A 19,969-nucleotide genomic window follows, 5' to 3' on the forward strand; every position below is an offset into this window, starting at 1 on the left:
GTCATACCAAAGAAAGACTATAAAAATCAGACCCAGTGCCTCCCTGCTTGGTACTCAGCATCAAAGGTTGGACTGAGGGTAAGTCCCTGTGACATACTAGCATCATGGCTATGGGATGTACTGTACTTGTACATCAAGCCGCCTCACGCTACAGAAACAGGAGATAGGCTCCTGACCTATGGGCTTGAAAAGTTGACTTACTTTTAGTGGGGAGGAGGGGTTTAATGCATCTCTCATGAGACAGAGGATGGTGAGCTAACTGGAGATGACAATACAATTGTTTTGTCAATCACTTGGTGGCTTTAGCCAATAAAGACTTTCAAACATTTAGGAGCGTGTGTTGAAGGGGGGTGTGGGGTGGGGGGAGGGGGGGTCACTCACCCTCACCAAATAAACTGTTTATCTACAGCCAAACAGTCATTATCTTAGTTGCTAACCAAACAGACTTTATCTGGCACACCAAAGTCCCACATCTAAAGGCAAGCAGGCTGATTAAACAAGCAGAGATGCAGTGGTGGAAAGTAGCTAAGTACATTTACTCAAGTACTGTACTTAAGATTTTTTTTTAAGTACAGTATGTTTATTTTACTTGAGTAATTCCATTTTTCAACAATTTATACTTCTACTCCACTACACCTGTGAGGCAAATATTGTACAATTTACTCCACTACAATTATTTGACAGGTTTAGTTACTGGTTACTTTGTAGATTTAGATTATTATTACAAAACCCTATTTTATACTTCGGATATTTGAAAATAGCTGATCTACAAGCTCACAAGGCGTCGCAATGCGAGGCGTTGTAATCTTGTAGATCAGCTATTTTCAAAACATTTGCCAAATTTTGATTAATTTGAGTAGCTAATTTAAACTTTGCTAATGTAAGTATTTCTTGATGCCAATACTTTTGTACTTGTACTCAAGTGAAGGTTTGAATACCTTTTACTTGTAACAGATATTTTTATATTGTGTTATTGCAAATATGAGTAATTCTTCCACTACTGTAACCAAACAGGCTCATCTGACACACCAAAGTCCCACATCTAAAGGCAAGCGGGACGATCAAACAAGCAGAGATCAGAGAGCGGAGGATGCGAGACACACAGACAGAGGAAAAGAGACGTGTTCATTTCAAAAGAAGGTCTTAATGAATATGGTAACACACATCCTGCCCCCCCCAAACACACACACACACACACACACACACACACACACACACACACACACACACACACACACACACACACACACACACACACACACACACACACACACACACACACACACGTGCCATTTCAGACACACATACAGTACACATAAAGTAAGCATGTATGTCTGAACATATAGTAAACAGTTATTTTTTAAGTAATAATTGATATTGATATTGATATTGATATTGATGTACTAAACGTAAAAAGTGGCATATTTACTCGCAACCCATAAAGATTTGTCTATGACCCAAAAATGGCTCCTGACCAATATTGTGTGAGAAACACTGGTCCAGCACACTCAGATTCTCCATGGATGGGACAGCAGGACTCTGTCAGAACACACACACCTGTTTGTTTGGCCTCTATCTCTCTCTCTCCACTCTGACCGACACTTTCCAGGACGGACCAAGTTAGACATTCCATGTTGTTGCCCGTCAGACTTCTGGTGGCTCACCGCCAGGAAACGGCCCGACTCCCAGAAAAACAAACATGCCTGCCTCCAGTCGTTCAGGCCACTTCACCTCCGTGTAAAATGCTGTGTAGCTAAAGCCCCTTTGACAGGAATATATGAGGTGTCCTGGTGGTTCTACAGTGCCAGTTAGTAGTACCCATATAGTGGTTCTCAAACATCCATAGACCTCCATACTCTGAGAGCATAAAAATGGAACCAAGTTACATTTGTACAAACTTTGACAACCACTACCATATACCATATAAAAGACAGGGCCAAGCCCCATAGTTGTACGACAGATAGAGACAATAGCCCATCTACAAGCTTCTACAAGCCAATCTTGTGAGCTTGTAGAATAAGTATTTTCGCAATTTAAAATGTTGAATGTTTTTGAGCATTTTCACCTATGTCATGCCGAAATAGGTATGGCAGGTTGAAAGCAGTAAAAAATATATGACAGAGTAATCAAGTCCAAAGTCAACAACATAAACAGCTGTTCCAAAATAAGAAACCCACTGTTTGAATAAAGCAACTCAAAATAAACAAATACAAGAGCTTTTCTTTTCTTTTCTTATAAAGAAACTCAAGTCTCTTTAGATGGGAGAGGAAGAGAGAGCTTATACGTCACTTTATCCAAATTTAAGACGGGGACCAAAGAATGAAAACAAGTCAACCACATCAAAGCACTGAGGACCGGCGCCCAGTTGAACATAAAAGCTCTTTGATGGACCCCCAGACTTTGATTTCAGCAGGAGACGACTGATGGGGAGATAAAGGAGGAATTAATGAGAGATTAATGGGAAGACTAGCAGACCTTAGCAGGCTCTTTGGAATTCCAGTTTGACATGGAAACTATCAACACCATCTGAGACCCCCGGTAAAGTGCTTCTACCCACTGACAACATCTTCACAAAATGGGATATTCTAGCGGATAATAATGGTGTCGATTGCGCTGACTGCCACTTGAGGCTTTTTTAAAACGGAGGCTAGTTTGAGTTAAACTTCAATATTGTGGCAGGTTCTTTATTTCCATGTGTTGGACATACAAGGTGTACAGGAATTCTGGATCAATCAGTAATTGATTATTGCTATTTCAAGGTGGTGGTGGTTGTGTTTTAATTACATGACATCATGGGGAGAAGTACATTAGACACACAGATCAGTGGTAAACTAGTTCTGCCATGAACAGAACGGATCAGACCATAGTTATACTCACGTTAAGAGAGAATCTGTTTGTGTCGTTAGGAGAAAGCTATACCCAAAACAATAGATAGTGCCATGGCATCTTGACTCTTATGATATGCTCAGAACGTATCATGAGGCCAAAGGTGAAGAACATAATACTTAGTATAATTCTACCAATTCCTCCTAAAAAGTTTCCATCCGACAGGGGGGGATATTGCAGCCATCATGACACAGCAATCAAGGCTCTGACTTCCTGATCCCCCCCATACACACACACACACACACACACACACCTGGAACACATTTGTATGGAACTTGATCGTAAGACAATGGACAAAATACAGTAGAAAAGCATGAGGTCAGAGTGACATTATTCATCCCCATAATGAAACAACACCATGATGCATGGAAACCGGCTCCTACACTTCCCCACGCTTCCGGATGTGTCCCGCAGCCATCCTGTCCTCATTGTGTTAAGGCAGGGGGTCCTCCATGTCACCGTGTCACCATGTCACCCCACAGCCACTGTCCAAATACGGCCTGTTGTTGTTTTCAAGCAGTCCTTCTGAGCTCACTGCCCCAGGATATTATGAGACATTTCCACTGTCACTGAACTGAAGTCAACCTTCTACTGTATATTTGTACATCTTGATCCCTTTCCACTTGGTGACCCTATTTTTGGCCATGTCATCATAATAGTGAAAACATTTCCAACAATTAAAGGTAGGGTACGTGATGTTTTTTGGTCAAAACAAAACTTTTGTTTTTGTTAAAAGTTTAAAGCACTATATTCTGATAATAATCATTGCTATCGAGTGTTTGTTCAATAACAGTTTTGTCTGCTCATTTCTTTGTTTCATCATTTCCAATTTCACTTGTTATCCTGTATGAGTTCTCTCTCCTGATTGGATGAAATTGGTATCCCGACCTGAAAATGCATTTTCTGTTTATTAAAGAGTTGGAGAGATAGGGAGACCCCTGTTACTGAACAAATACTATCACACTTATTTTAACAAAGGAATAACTTAAACCCTCTATAGTAAAATGGACCCGAGCAACTGTACGCCTTTTTCACTCTACACTAAATCTCTTCGCCAATGGAGATCGGCTATTTTTGGCAAACATTCTCTCCAGGAAAGGGATGCTGGGGTTCAAGTGGTTAAAGATAATAATAATTCAAGTATAAAATAAGGCATATACTGTACATGCTCTCATTAATTGTCCAGAGCAACTTCAACAATAAGTCTGACAGTAGAACAGACTTCCATGCCTAAATGCACTCTACAGAATATGCAACCAAATATTAACAAATATTATACATACAGTATAGATAAACAAATGCAAGGTTGAAACCCACAAGAAATGCTCAGTGCTCACAGAGGATCAGTTCAATGTGTGAACATGAGGGCCAGTTAAAAGTGCAAACTCTGTGAGTCAGCACTCTGTGAACTGAACCAGCTCCAAACCATCCTGTGGTCATACTCGCCCAGTCTGTGTGTATGTGTGCGCGCGTGTGTGTGTGTGTGTGTGTGTGTGTGTGTGTGTGTGTGTGTGTGTGTGTGTGTGTGTGTGTGTGTGTGTGTGTGTGTGTGTGTGTGTGTGTGTGTGTGTGTGTGTGTGTGTGTGTGTGTGTGTGTGTGTGTGTGTGTGTGTGTGTGTGTGTGTTCCACATATCTCCATTCTGCATCCCAGACAATTCCTGCTTATTGAGTAACTACCAAAAGTACCAACCCTGATACGGACTGGATTTAGACCAAGAACAAATTCCTCTTTCTCTCTTGTTAGCTCTTATGTTACTTCTTGTCCTGGTACAGTGGCACAGTGTTTACATGATCATTTTAGGATCACAGTAACATTGCATTGAGTTTTTCCATAACCAATAAGGCCTGCATATACTTCATCGTACAATAAAAACAGCAGCTCTACAAGCTCACCAACACGTTGTGATCATGTTGTGAGCAGTCACATCAAATTTCCCATTCAAATAAAACTGGGAATACTGTAGTATGTGGTCGAGGCACTATCTGGTTACCTACCGGCACATACAGAGAAGTAAATCTATCTTTTCGATCTCAGCACAATAATCGCTTCTGTTTGATCTTTGTTGACAGTGTTTATGGCCTTCTGCAGTCTGAACCACACAAACCCTAGTGTCCCTAATCTGTGCCATTTTGGTATTTTAGGAGAAGAGATTTGATACAAGCGGACCTAAGGAACTCCGGTCAATTAAGTAGATAGGGTTTAAGTTGTCAACTGCACAGAAAGACATGACATGGCTCTAAAACAGCTGGAGAACTGTGTGGCACATTGGATCAAAGACTCATCATCAAATGGCAGAAATAAAGTCTGTTTTTGGCAAAAAAAAAGTGTGAATGGAGTTTCTGAGCAAAGCGCAGCCGTTTCAGAGGTTAGGTTCTTGTCTTACCCACAGGAAGCACTGTAAAGTGATTTCCATGCAGGCTGACTGTCTGGAGGACATTCAAGAACATGGTCTGCTCTGACTCCATCCCTCTACCTGTCTGTCTGTCTGTCTGTCTGTCTGTCTGTCTGTCTGTCTGTCTGTCTCTCTTTTTGCCTGCCTGAACAGCCTGTCTGTCTCGGAAACTCTGAGTATGTGTGTGTGTGCGTGCGTGCGTGCGTGCGTGCGTGTGCGTGTGTGTGTGTGTGGTGCTGTCTCCTGCCTGTCTTCTTTATGTATATCTCTCCCCAGATCTGAATGGCATCATTATCAGTCTAACTATATAAAACGATCCACCTTTGGCATGCAGAACACACGCACACGCACACGCACACGCGCACACACACACACACACACACACACACACACACACACACACACACACACACACACACACACACACACACACACACACACACACACACACACACACACAGTGAATAGCCTCACTGACAGCTGATGTGTCCATTTTCTCCACAGCTCTGTTGTTTGGACGGAGAGGAGAAGTCCTTCCTCTCTGTTCTCCAACAGCTCTAATGGATTCCAGAGTTTGGACGCAGAAATTGTTTCATATTTCAAACAAAAATACAGCCGTGGCGTGCGCCAAGCAAGCAAGCAAGCCTGAGTTTTATAATCAGAGAGGGGTGGAGGAGACAGAAAGAAAGACAGGGATGGAAGGAAAGACGCATGGAGAGGCAGAGCAAAAATGGAGAGAAAGCAATAGAAGGATGAAGGAGAGGTTGATAGAAAAGATGGAGGGAAGAAAATGGGTAGGAGGCTATGAGAAGGAGCAAGAGTTTTACAACACCAATATTTGATCGATCGGCATGCCACTACTAACTCCACCATCTATCCATATAAAAACTGACCTAGCATCAGCCCACACAAGCTAACCCATACGTCAGCGCGTACAATGGCCTCGTTGTGGAAGGATAAATAGTACTTCTGGAGCTAGAATGATTCATAACGAGAGTGATTCATCAGAGCGACCATTACCAAAACCACTCCAGAACCGCAACCAAAATGTCAGGCAGAATTCACTCATTCATACCATGTTCACAGTATATGCATGTTTCTATGGAACCACTGGATCTGGTCTATGTTCTGACGTACAGCGCAAGATGCCATCCGAATGAACAGAGGACAGTAAATCACATACTGTAATTGTAAATGTCTCTATTCAGACTTTCTTTCTTTTTAGGAAATAACATCATACAATGCTAGCATATTTGCAGTGACAGCGTTTCACTTTAAAAAGTCAAGCCTCAAAATATTAATATATTCTGGGGGAAACTCAGGTTCTGTTTCACTAGAGGGTTTATAAAAAACTAGTTTATAAACCCCAGGGTTAATAAACTAGTTTATAGCTGTGTACCTCATTATCATTGACATAAAACTTCTTCATCATCAACCATCTGTGCCTCATATTCATTCATTCAGTCAAGATCATCTTCCTCAGCCTAATAATCCTCCTCTGCCTCACATTCTCTATGATCCTGACTGCTTTCTGTGCATTGGGTATATTATGGACATAATGATGTTGTCAATAACACACACATGTGTTGAGCAGATGAACAGGGTGAAGTGTGAGAATCACAGACGCATTTATTACCCACATTAACTAGTGTTTGTCGGATAATCATTTCCTCTCATGGCCTGCGATGATGGAGCAGCAGTGGTCCTTGACACCACAACCAGCTGGGGATCAAATCCCACCAGAGCCTTCTCTCCTGGGACCTTCCACTACTTGACCATATTCACACTGTGACATTCTGCTCTTACGTCACTCTTGCTGCTGTGCATCTCAAAGGAAAGGGGAGACACCTGCCCACTGCTCTGTATTGGAAGAGTTTTTTATTCTTGGCTGAGAGTTAACTCCACTGAAGCAATGTTTACGTCAGCCTTGAATGAATATAAAATACATAACGCGTAGTTTCTGGAAAGCCCGTTGGCTTTGCAACAGCTTTTGTTGCTTCGTTGGTTGCTGTGGCAACCGTTATGGTACCCAGCTAGTGATTTGGAGACATTTTCTCTTTTCTCCCACGTTTATAGTTTTGTTCTCACATATTATATTACTTCACTTAAGACAGTAAAAACATGTCATTCTTTACTTTTGACTCGCATGCCACCAAGTGTGTGCGTGTGTGTGTGTGTGTGTGTGTGTGTGTGTGTGTGTGTGTGTGTGTGCGTGTGCGTGTGCGTACAGCAGGATTTCTCAAAGTGGGGTCTGGGGACCCTCAGGGGTCCTTGAGGAGGGGGTGGCGCAATGCATACCAAACTGAGGGTCCTTGAAATGAAAAAGTTGGAAAGCCCCTGGCGTGCAGCACATGCCAGGAAGCATCCATGTGCAGGACTTTACCCTATAGTGTGTGTTCATGTATCCTCTTCATTATAACATGGAAATGCTGAGGCACACACACACCACATGACATCATAACAGTGTGGTTTTGGCTCACTGTGTCTTTTCCTCACTCCTCATTAGACCCAAATCTCCCAAAGGGCATGCATTTATGGACCCTTCATAGCACAAACAACATAACTACATAACCACGCCACAGCGAAGATTATAATCATGTTACCCACTGTCTGCGTGTTTGTGCAGTCACGTGTGTGTGTGTGTGTGTGTGTGTGTGTGTGTGTGTGTGTGTGTGTGTGTGTGTGTGTGTGTGTGTGTGTGTGTGTGTGTGTGTGTGTGTGTGTGTGTGTGTCTGTCTGTTGATGGTGTGGTAAAATGCTTCATTTGTTAATATTATTTCCTGTAATTGTTTTTTTTTTTGCAAACAAATTTGAAAAGATGTGTACGCGCTCTTGATGACCAATGGCATCTTAGCTGTTTTATTTGTCAAACGACAGTGAAAATAGATACACAAATCGCCCCCTGATTAACAAGGTGCATATTTAGAGTGCTATTATGGTGAGATATTGGCACTTAATAGAATGCCTCTAAGAATGCGAGGGGGAAATAATAAAGAGTTAAAATTCTAGATTCTCAGTAGTACTCTGTCTATTAGTGCAGCGGTTCTCAGACTTTTCTTTATTTCAAGGACCTCCATGACTCTGAGAGTGTACAAACAACTCTGAGACCCTTTACGGGTCCGTTTGGTTCCATTTGTCAGTTACTGACCTGTAACGGTCCATTTGGACCCCCCCCCCCCCCAAGGAACCCCGACCCAACTTTGAGAACCACAAAATTAGTGCTATTTGCATACCTACGGGTATGCAAGGTAAAACCCCTGCCATCAAACCTACAGGTACTAAGTCCTGTCAAAGTGGCCCTTTCCACACAACATGAAAATAAGGCTAATACAAAAATAGCTCAATGAAAACACCTGAGAGTCCAGATATACCAGTAAGCCAGCAGCACAGATCTCCAACTGGCAGAGATACAGTATACAATATTTTGGCTCAGCAGATCTCTGCAATGAATGGGAAACAGTTTCATTTGCCAGGTATACACACAAATGTACTAGTACTAGGCTAGAACTTGAGAAGTTGTTTTACATGTAGACACAGTATACAGTAACTGGCACAACACAACCAGGAAGAAATAACTGCAGAGAAAGATGAGCGAGATTCAAATAAAACACATTAAATCACTTTCACGCTGGTGTCCCTGTTTGGGGAATTTCAATTTCAAAAGCGTTCAAAAGTTCAAAGTTTCAAAAGTTTCAAAAATTGCTGATCTACAAGCTCACACCGCATCACACCGTGGTACGTTCTGAGCTTGCCTTACAGATCCAGTTTTCTACATTTGCACAGGGCTTAAGCGGTTAAAAATGAAATGGACTCTATCAGTTTGATTTCAACACAACGCTCATGATGCAGGGTGACGGTGTGAGTTGCCATGGTAGCCGCTCTGTTTTAGGAGAATATTTACAGCAGCACACGAGTGCCTGGAAATATTTGTCCCTGACGTTGTAGTTGGCAAGAGAAGAACGCACACTAATGCACTGTGGATATACACATTAAGACACACTAATATAACACATACAAACACACAACAATAACTACACACAATAACACGTGCACAAGATATGAGCACACTTGCACACCTAAACTTGCACTAGTCTGCGCACGCACGCACGCACGCACGCACGCACGCACGCACGCACGCACGCACGCACGCACGCACGCACGCACGCACGCACGCACACACACACACACACACACACACACACACACACACACACACACACACACACACACACACACACACACACACACACACACACACACACACACACACATGCACAGATGTCCAGGCCTCTGTCTTTCTTAACAGTGGATGCTGGCAGGGCAGTGCTTGGCTCATGGCATACAGTCAGAACTCAAAGTCTCCCATCTGGCCCGGGCAGTCACTCTGCACAAAGCTACAGTACAGAAAAACTGGAGCAGCCAATCACGCTGTTTCCTCCTCCTTCTCCCCAGACTTCTCTTAAGTCACTCAGCGAATGTCAACTCATTCCTCAGTACAGTAGATCCCTTTTTCCACCACCGGCCATTATCAGCTTTTATCCACTTACATTCGGTTTAGCTAAAAAGGTTACCCACTACCCCAGTAATGTCCTCAAAGCTAATTTATTTAACCCTGTGACAGTGTAAAAATAGACCCAAATGATTCAATTGGGGTCAAGAGCGAGAGAGAGACAGTGTAGTAGGACAGACAGACAGTAAAGCTGAGAGGGAGACAGACAGTAGGACAGCTGAGAGGGAGACAGTGTAGGAGAGATAGACAGTAGGACAGCTGGGAGAGAGACAATGTAGGAGAGACAGACAGTAGGGAAGCTGAGAGAGAGACTGTGTAGGAGAGACAGACAGTAAAGCTGAGAGGGAGACAGTGTAGGAGAGATAGGACAATAGGAAAGCTGAGAGGGAGACAGTGAAGGAGAGACAGGACAGTAGGACAGCTGAGAGGGAGACAGACAATGTAGGAGAGACGGAGAAGGAATACTATGGCAGGTTTCAGTGCTGCATAGTAAAATCCAGTGTGTAAATTTAACACTGGGAGTAAAAACGGACTCACTAGCGGTTAAATTGACGCTCTGCATTTGACTGTGCAAGGATGCCAGCAATTCCAGAGTTAAGTGTCCTAACTACTTCATCATTGATTGGACACCATATGAGCCTACACACACGCACGCGCTTACACACACGCAAAAACACTCACTACACAGTACACAGTACCTAGCTGATAGCATTGATAACAGTGAAGATGTATCAGCACTCTATAAATCAGCACAGCTCTACGTAGTTATTTGTGAGTGTTTGTCTTTAATGGAATAAGGCCACTGCTACGAGTTGGCCATTTCTTATAAGACCGTTTATTCCAGCATTCCCAACATTCTACTCCAACTCACTCACTCCTCATTCTACCAAAACGGTTTTCCATGTCGTAAACTGGCCGTCCGTGTTCTGCAGCGCAGGGCCTTCTTTTTTTCTAAGTGCTCTTTTAATTCAAAATGTCAGCCTCTGACAATTAAGCTCCGCGGGGCCGCATTAACTACAGAGACCCTGTAATTACATAACAGGGGGTCCAAAACAATGGTCCTTTTGTGACCTGGAGGTCTGCGTGTCATGGATAGGCCATGGCATCCACCACACGTGTGCAAGAAAACACACACACACACACACACACACACACACACACACACACACACACACACACACACACACACACACACACACACACACACACACACACAGTGCAGTCCAGATGCTATTCCGTGAGATGTGCATGGATATAATGACCTGTCACTCAAAGGTCTTGACAGACAACTAATAAAATGAAACATATGACTTTATGTGATGAACAGTGACCTTAAGCAGGCTACATCATCTCTCTCTCTCTCTCCTCATAATTATCAACCCTTTGTCTCCCCTCTACCTCCGCTGTCTCCATTCCTCTCTTTCTTTCTCTTTATATCAAGTGGTTCTCAAACATATTCATGTCAAGGACCACCAAAGTGATATCTGCGGACCCGCCATCTGAAAAGACTTTGGCCCAGGGCGGGGAACCCCGCAAAGACAAGATTTGTGTTGTTCAAAATCGTCAAAATGTTTCAAAAATAGAAGATCTTCAACGCTTGCATCGTGTCGCTTGTGGATCTACTATTTTCGAATAGCCAAATGGTTAACCACTTTAACCACTGTTCCTCAATTTGTTGGGACTCCCTGGAACTTGCCCAAGGACCCCTGAGGAGTCCACGAACCCCATTTTGAGAACCACTTCTAGCCCCTCTACTCTCTCTCTCTCTCTCTCTCTCTCTCTCTCTCTATCTATTCTTCCTCCAACAACTGTCTATCACTGACGGTCCTTTCTCTTTTCTTTTGTTTGCTTTACCCCCCATGGAGTAGGCTACCATTTACAGCATCAGTAGGCAACTATTCAAATAGGCTAATGTGAATGAAGTCTACTCAATGGACTTCCTCTCTCTGTTGTCCTACTGAAGCCAATGTGGCCAACATCATACAATCATAAAAAGCATTTGCAAGTACAATCTCCTGTCAGACAAAAGGCGTCCAAGATCAGCATAGTGATGATGTCATTACATCATCTCCATATATATTGCATGCAGCTACTGATTGTTGAAGTGTGTTAAGAAGGAAACCCAGTCTGTGTGAGTGTGAATGTGGACCTTGTGCGTCTTTGCCAGAAGTTGCAATACAGCAATGGAACAGAAATTCAGAGTTAATTGAGAACACATTGAACTCCTCTCATTGATCCCATTAATCACGGAAAAATCCACCCGAGCTGTTAAAACAAAGCAAGCAAAACTAGAAAGCGAGGAGGACATTCTAGGCCTACCTAACAGTGTCCTTTATCCTATTATGATCTACAAAAGCAAGCAGAAAGCAACTATTTATGTGTTAAAATTTCCCGACCAAGACTATCAACAAAATTAGCCTATATGAATGCTGATGGACTGTCAATTTCTTCTAATTGGTAATTTAACCCCTTCGACCTTTTAAGTTGATAAACAAGTTATTTGTGTTAAGCGAAAGGTGTCGAGCAACGTATCCAATTAATATCTCATTTAGTCACCGAATCCATCAAGTGTCCAACACGTCATTCAGGTAACCGGAACGCTCGCCCCAAAACACGCTCGCCCCCATTTTTTTTTGACAGACCACTCGCCCCCAGCGGGGGGTTTAGTTTTACTGAGGACAAGTTAGAAATAAGCAATTTGGCACCGTTTTACTGAGGTTATGTTCAGGAATACCTGGTTGGTGGCGACCTTTCCGAGGTCACCGTATTTGCCCCGGGGCGACTGTGTTTTGGGGCGAGCGTTCTGGCATTCGCCATTCATACTGAGGCGCACCACTCTACAGCAGCCGTGTAATGACTGCGGTTTTACGCTCGCTATTGATGGATGGACGCTCTTTACGCACACATCCAGAAGCCTCTGTCTGGGACCAGTGACCACGTACGGCTCCAGTGGTTTTTGGGGATTCTCTGAGGTGAGGTGGTGAACTGGACCAGAACGTCCAACGTCATAAGTTCTTGATTGGTTTCGCTCGGTGACAATTTCCTGTGTGAAATCAATTAAAATGTGCCACAAAATGCAAGGTTGCAAGCCTCTCTAGACATCGACATTTAGTTTAACTCATTTTTCTTCTGTGGAAAATAACGACCGTCATACTCCCGTGGATGAAAACTTTTGCGATCAATGAAACGCGCACGCACGGAGCATCAACAACTTATCAGCGAAAGCCATCAGCATCAGATCAGATCCATAATAATAACACAACCGGTGCGGTTCACTTACCATAAAGCTGAGCAGATGATGAGCACAGGAGTAGAGAAGATAATCCAAAGAACCACGGAGGCAATACGCTGCATGGTGACACAAGCATACATAAAGTGTGAGCACAACACAAACAAAAACGAAGCGAGAGACGTATTAGCCTATAAATAAAGGCAGAAAAAGCAACAAAAACTAAATCTTTAAAAAAAATCATGCATGAGCCTCATTTACCGTAAAGTCATCTTCGGCAATAAAAAAGTTAGGTCCTCACAAAGGTCCCCTTGTCCTAGAGAGGTAAAACACAGTAGGAGCCTGCTCTACTCTGCCTCTCAGTCTCACTCACTCCGTTTGGGACAAATCTATCCCTCTCTCCTCTCCTCTCCTCTCTCTATCTGCACTGCCTGCGGTTCCTGACGAAACAAAGGCAGCTTCAGTGCTCCGGGACTCAAGCGACCCTCAAACTCTTGAAATCCGACTCCGAATCTCTCTCTCTCTCTCTCTCTCGCTCTCTCTCTCTCTCTGTGTGAGGACCACCGCTTTTCTAATTCAACCCTCCTCCCCTCAAATGTCGCTAGTCGCTACCCCAATAGATACACATTAACACACTGGAGTTATAAGCCCTCCTTTCTCGACCTACTGCTGACTTTGAGTTGGTTTGTCTCCCTTTCCTGAGGCAGGGGGAAAAGATGTTTCAGGCGTTGTGCTACATATTTCCAATGCAAAGTTTGGTTGTCAAGCACACATAGAGGAGGCAATAATTCACAAGGATATTAAGTGTGGATATTAATAAATGGCACTTTTTCAGTGTTTTTCCTAAAAACAAGATATGATCCAATTACAATTTAGAACATTTCACACAATGAAGTGAATCAAATTTTGAAGTAGTTTTAACGCATTTTTTTATGTAAATGAATGTGCTACAGTGTCTTTTCAGGTTATGTTTAGTCCACACGTGAAAACAGCATACACATCACACATAGCTTATTCTGTCATAAGTTCTTTATGAAATGGAAATACAATTTAGGTTCCTATTTAGGTTATTGATTATTGATTTATTATTGATCTAGTATGTATGCATACAGTACATGTCATCAGTTCGTATGTATCATACTCATGATACATACGTATGATTATATGTGAGAATGTAATGTTTTAACAGTGAAGTGAACAAGGCTGTTAGTTTCAGTGTGCGCTTAGTAAACCTTCTGTATGGCTCTAAGAGTAGTCTGATTAAAGCAGCTATCCCTCTGTAAGCATGCAGCAAGGCCAGGCAGCAAGGTTAAGTAGCTGTTCCTCTGTCAGCTATAGCGCAGACAGCAAGAGAGACGGTTCAGTAACCCCAGTAACTGAAGTATGTGTTTCTTATCAGACGACGGGGCTCCGGCTAAAGCACTAATAGTAGCCTCAGCGTGTAGAGGTGGGCCTTCCATTCTCAGGTGCTGAGAGTGGAGCACATGTTTGGGGAGGGGGGTGCACCGCTTGTGCCCCACACAACTACCCCTGTCGCTCATGGCATTTCCCCAAAACACAGTAAAAGGAATGGTTAACTGTACATAACTCAATGACATTAATTAGAATGAACACATAAGTTCCCTGCGACGCATTCCCAATGCAAATGAGAACACAATAACACAACAATAAAACAATAAACATCTGTGCCCACTGCACCCCGAGACATGCTGGGAAGTCCCTCCCCTGTCAAAAGCACACCCCGGGATGCTACACAGCCTCCACCTGACCCACACATACAACACAAAGCTGGTTCTTCTCTTCCAGGCTCAGGGATCTGGTGTCCCATGGGGTGAGGGTCATCCCGTGTGGAGGGCCTCTCACCCTAACCAATTGCACCCGGTAGACCACTCCAGGCAGCTTCCCAAGTACAGAACATGGCACTGTCCATTTGCTGCCAAGCTTCAGTCGAACACCCACACTGAGTCCCCGGTGCAATGTCCTTTAACCTTATATTGGGAATCATAGGTGCGTTTCTGGTGGGCCCCAGCCTTAGCAAGTACTTCCAGGTCAGTTCACGTGTCTCTCACTGTCTCTCTTATGGCTGCACAACATAAACCAACAGGCCTTACCCCTTAGCTCCGGATCAAGGGAAGAGCAAAACACTAGGTCGGTCAACTGGGGTTCGTGGATTTCTTTTGAACAAATTACTGCTGGGGTGCAAAGTGTCACACAACTAGTATGCTTGTGGTGTTTCCCAAAACACAACACATAAAATAAATGGGTAAATGAACACAACCCAGTGATATTAATCACAATGAACCCACCAATTCCCCCCAACATATTCCTGTAACAAATGACAACACAATAACACAACACTATAACAATAAACATGTGTGCCCATGCTGAGGCATGCTGGGATGTCCCTTGTGTGTACAATGAACTAAAATAAATCAAATAAAACAAACACCCCAAGACCCATTTTTACGGTGTGGCTCTGCAGGAGGCTAGCCATCTATTAGATGGTCAGTCTGAGTATGTCTGTCTGCCTGTCTGTTTGTGTGTTTGTCTGGAGCTAATCTCGCAAACAGCTGCACCGATCAGCGCCAACTTTCTTGTGTACGCTGCCAGTAGACAAAAACAAAGTACCTTCGCATATTTTTTCCACATGTGTTTTATATATTTTTAATACTTGACTTTAATTTTACAATGGAAGTCAAAGGGGTTCGGATTGGGGTGAAACCTTGCCCATTTGACCCTATTCTCGGGATGCTACAATAAATTACCCAGTGGACAAACATTCAGACATGCACAAGCTATATGGGCAAATATGGACACGCATACAAAACACATGTTTACTTCCCAGACATACAAAAGACACTTATCCACTCTTAAATCAATTGACCAGGTTTCCCCAAGCGTCTGTCTTGGAAGTTGGCCCCCTCCTTTTGTCCCTCTAAACCAAATCTCTTCAAATAACCAATTCTGATTCGTCGTGAGCTTGCAGATCGGCTATGTTCGATGAAAGCTCACCTATACTTTGCCGAACGTTCGCCTATACAGTACCATGACATGCCCAGAATCTGGATTCTGGGGTTCATGTGGTTAATACCTTGCACCTCCCAACACACAGAAAGAGTGGCAGAGAATCAGGGAGTTTATCTTCTTAAGAGCGTAAACATAATTTCTTGTGTTCTGGTAAATTTTGGGAGTTTGATACTTTTATCAGGCTCGTTTTACTAGCATTGAAAAATGCCAATGGGTCTTTAATGACTGAAGCAATTAAAGACCCATTTTTAATATTAACCATTCATTACTTAAAAGTGAATATCTCTGTATGATCGCATGCACTGACCAAAACGACAATCAAGGAGTCCTCAAGGAGATGTGGTTGAAATCAAGGAGACTCCTGCAGAATCAAGGAGAGACCTGACAGACACACACTCAGCAGTGTAGTCACAGCCTCACAGGAGCCAGGGTGGTGCAGGGAGAACAGATAAAGATGTGTGGAGACATTCTCTCTGACAGGCCAGGAAGATAGGAGGCAGCCTGGGAGTGATGCTGTGAGAGAGGTCATACCAACGATAAGACCTCCCCACGTAGAATACTAACAAAACAAAATGCAATTAACTATCTAGATAACACATCTCACAATGCTCTACCTTATATGCATCATCGACACTCTTGTTTGATGAAGTAGGGCATACATTTACAGAAAAAAATTGAGAAATGTGGAGATAAGGTTTTATCATATAAAGTTTCTGACTGACAGCAATGATATACAAAATAATACTTTCATTAAGTGGTTCCCAACCTTTTATCTTGGATCCCCCTTCTTACATCTGACAAAAGCTGCCCCCCCCCATACACACAATTCTCAGACATGTCAAATAGTAAAAACAGCTGTGTTGCTATTTTCACCGAATGTTTACCTATTGTGACAATATGGATGCTAGGTTTCATGTGGTTAAAGTTAACAGTGCCATTACTAAATTTCACAATGATGTTTGTTACATGTGGGAGTTAATAATGCTATGGTAAAGGTGAAGTTTGTAACTTTGCCCTGTGTTTATATAAAACACAACAAAAATACACTTTTCTTTCTCTTTTTTTCTTTTTACAATAATTTCCCTCTATCTCAGCAGTTATCAGCCACTGGAGTAGTGTGGTGATGTTTACCTGCAGGGTACCCTCTCACTGTATTTTGGTGTTTTCGCTGTTTCTTTTTGGTAGACGGGACGCTTTTGGGCTACCAAAAGAAACAGTGAAAACACCCAAATACAGCGAGAGGGCAAGGTGTTTCTTGGTTTGTTATGTAAACACAGGGCAAAGTTACATGCTATGAGCCTTTAAATTTCAAACTGCTCACACTTCCGCTTCGAACCCTCTGATTGTTGTAGTGTTTTCTGCTCTCTGAGAGTGTCCAGTCTATTGTTTGCCAGACAGCGTCTGTCATGTCCTGGCCTGATAGCTGAGATGCTCTTCAGCACCACCTCTTTTGAAGCCAGGGCCGGAGTGTTGAAGTGAGCTAGACGTAGAATCACCATGAGTAGAACTGGTAGACCCTCTCACATTTCTACATTTTCAGTAGAATATATAGAGACAGGAAAGGGAAGAAGATGAAAAGGGGGAGATCAAATGCAGTAATGGTCTTGGATGGAGAGAGAGAGAGAGAGAGAGAGAGCGAGAGCGAGAGCGAGAGCGAGAGAGAGAATCATGCTTGTAAACGATCAGAGCAGGGAAAAACTAAACATATTCCATAAATATTATGTACCCATACACAAGATGTAAGAAACCTTTAACCTAGAACCTTTTGATATAATTATAGTTCATCTTCTAGCTAGTACAACTCAGTTTCATGCCCGTTCTACTTAATGGCTTTCTGTGTGAGTCAGACCCAGCTGACAGAGTCATCACCAGACCAGCTTTCAACTGCTGGAGTTGCCAAAACAACGGCAGGACATCAGAAAATGTCATGCCTATTACCAATGTGTTTCCTTCAAAACAGCAAGAAGACAAAAGACAGCTGTTATGCTGGGTTCTGGAAGTGGTATATTTGGTTCAATGTCAAGTAGCAAAGTTAAGAGTTGCAAAAACCAGCAAACACGCTGTGAAAAAAATATCCTCCCGTATGTTATCATGTTTCACTTAGCACACATTCACCGCAGAGCACGCAGTCCATAATCTAGCTTGACCGACGCTGGTTTTGACACAAGTTCAAGTGAGAGAATTGTGGTTTTTCTGTGGGCTGCCCAGAAATTACTTCATCCAGAACACCCACAGGCAGACCTCTGGGCACTACTAGGTGAATGATCTGCAGATCTCCATAGCAGCCTGTGTTTTTAGGGATAAACAAAGATCTGACCTTCTAAAATGAAGAGAGTCAAGTCAAGTCAACCTTTATTTATACAGCACATTTTGTTCATAAAATGCAGCGCACTGCGCTTCACACGAAATAAAATGGGACAACAGAGAGATGGAGAGAGAGAGAGCAATTGGCATTGAGAAAGCAATCTGGGAACCAATCGGGAAGAAAAGGGGAATTTATTTTTACCCCTTTGAATTTGGAGCTCTGAATCTGTCTTGAGAGATTATTGAGAAAGAAATAGGGACGAGGGACGGATAAAGAGAAACAAGAGACAGGATTGAGCCAAAGTCGTCGGTCATGCACAAACTTGATGACAGACGGCGAGTGAGGGGAGACAGACAGACAAAGAAGAATGACAGACAGACATGGCCCCGGGGAACAAGGGATAGAGTGAGTGAGGGGAGTGAGTGATATGGTGGGACAGAGAAAAGACTGGAGGGAGACAGAATCAGATGAACACTCAGAGACAGAAATGTATCCAGAACGAGAGAGAGACCGAAAGAAAGGAACTCGGCTCCACCAGACCGTGGGTGAATGGGCTGTAGATTACAGGGGTCTAGTGGAGGTCTAGTGTGACTCCATATGATACCAACGTATCAACACTGCTCCTCAGCTACAAGAGCCGTGGGAACCAGCCGGCAGCGCCACTACCAGCTGGCATTAAAACACACAAGCGAACGCAAGGCAACACAAACGCAACACAAGCGCTAGGAAACACTTGTCTGACTTGTCTGCCAGGGACATTACAGTATAAGGGATTTTCCCACCTTGAAACTACAGTATGCGGTGGACTGGCGTGGCACTTGGCTGCTTTTTAATGCTGCAATTACACAGCCGGGACATCCGTATAGCCGGCTACAGTAGTACTTTGTGTATGAACATGGGTCTATTACAGTGGTTCTCAAAGTGGGGTCTAGGGACCCTCTGTGTTCCTTGAGGGGGTTCCAAATGGACCCTTACAGGTCTGTAACTCTCTGAGAGTGTAACATTTGTACACTCTCAGAGTTATGGGGGTCCTTGAAATTCAAAATGTTGAGAACCACTATCTGTTATAGTGATGATGACTCACCTGCCTGAGGAGCTTCCTGTGTGCTGTATGTACCAGATGGGAATGTTGTGACGGTGTCAGAGCTCCCAGATGCACCATGAAGACAAGCTGAGGAGATAAAAGATAGTTTGAGTTATCAGTTAATCAGTTAATCAGGCCAAAGTGGAGGTGAGAGGAGATGAGCTGCGACAACTAGCAGAATGACACCTGAATGTGGCACACGCACTCGCACGCACGCACGCACACACACGCACACACGCACACACACACACACACACACACACACACACACACACACACACACACACACACACACACACACACACACACACACACACTAGGGCGGCAGCTATCGAATTACTTTCTTAGCGCCAATTTCTAAAATTTAGAATATGTTTTTATAAATCGACTAAATCGATTAGTTTGATCAACCAATTAAGCCCTATTATACTTTGTTGTTAAAAAGTTTCAGAAATAAAAGCAACATTTCAAATCCCCCCCAAATCGATCTGCTTAGTATTTGGAGTACTGTGTGTGTGTGTGTGTGTGTGTGTG

General features: G+C 43.2%; 1 protein-coding gene across 3 annotated transcripts in view; it reads right to left on the reverse strand.

Annotated features, from left to right (window-relative positions):
• LOC311039173 (collagen alpha-1(XV) chain-like) overlaps nt 1-13,550 on the reverse strand; it is a 110,781-nt gene extending 97,231 nt beyond the window's left edge. For 2 of the 3 annotated variants that reach the window (XR_014600132.1, XM_084048838.1), the window contains exons 1-2: nt 13,281-13,550; nt 13,071-13,138 (exon numbers count right to left, since the gene is read on the reverse strand). Coding sequence is in view for 2 of the 3 variants with exons in the window: in XM_084048838.1 (XP_083904964.1) it covers nt 13,071-13,138; nt 13,281-13,291 (79 nt within the window). In the remaining variant the exon portion in view is untranslated. The remainder of the gene's footprint in view (nt 1-13,070; nt 13,139-13,280) is intronic. The other variant, XM_084048839.1, reaches the window with a different exon arrangement.
• Nucleotides 13,551-19,969: the final 6,419 nt, after the last annotated feature.

Source organism: Gymnoscopelus microlampas (assembly GCF_963454915.1).
Source record: "Gymnoscopelus microlampas genome assembly, chromosome: 22".
Taxonomy (NCBI): domain Eukaryota; kingdom Metazoa; phylum Chordata; class Actinopteri; order Myctophiformes; family Myctophidae; genus Gymnoscopelus; species Gymnoscopelus microlampas.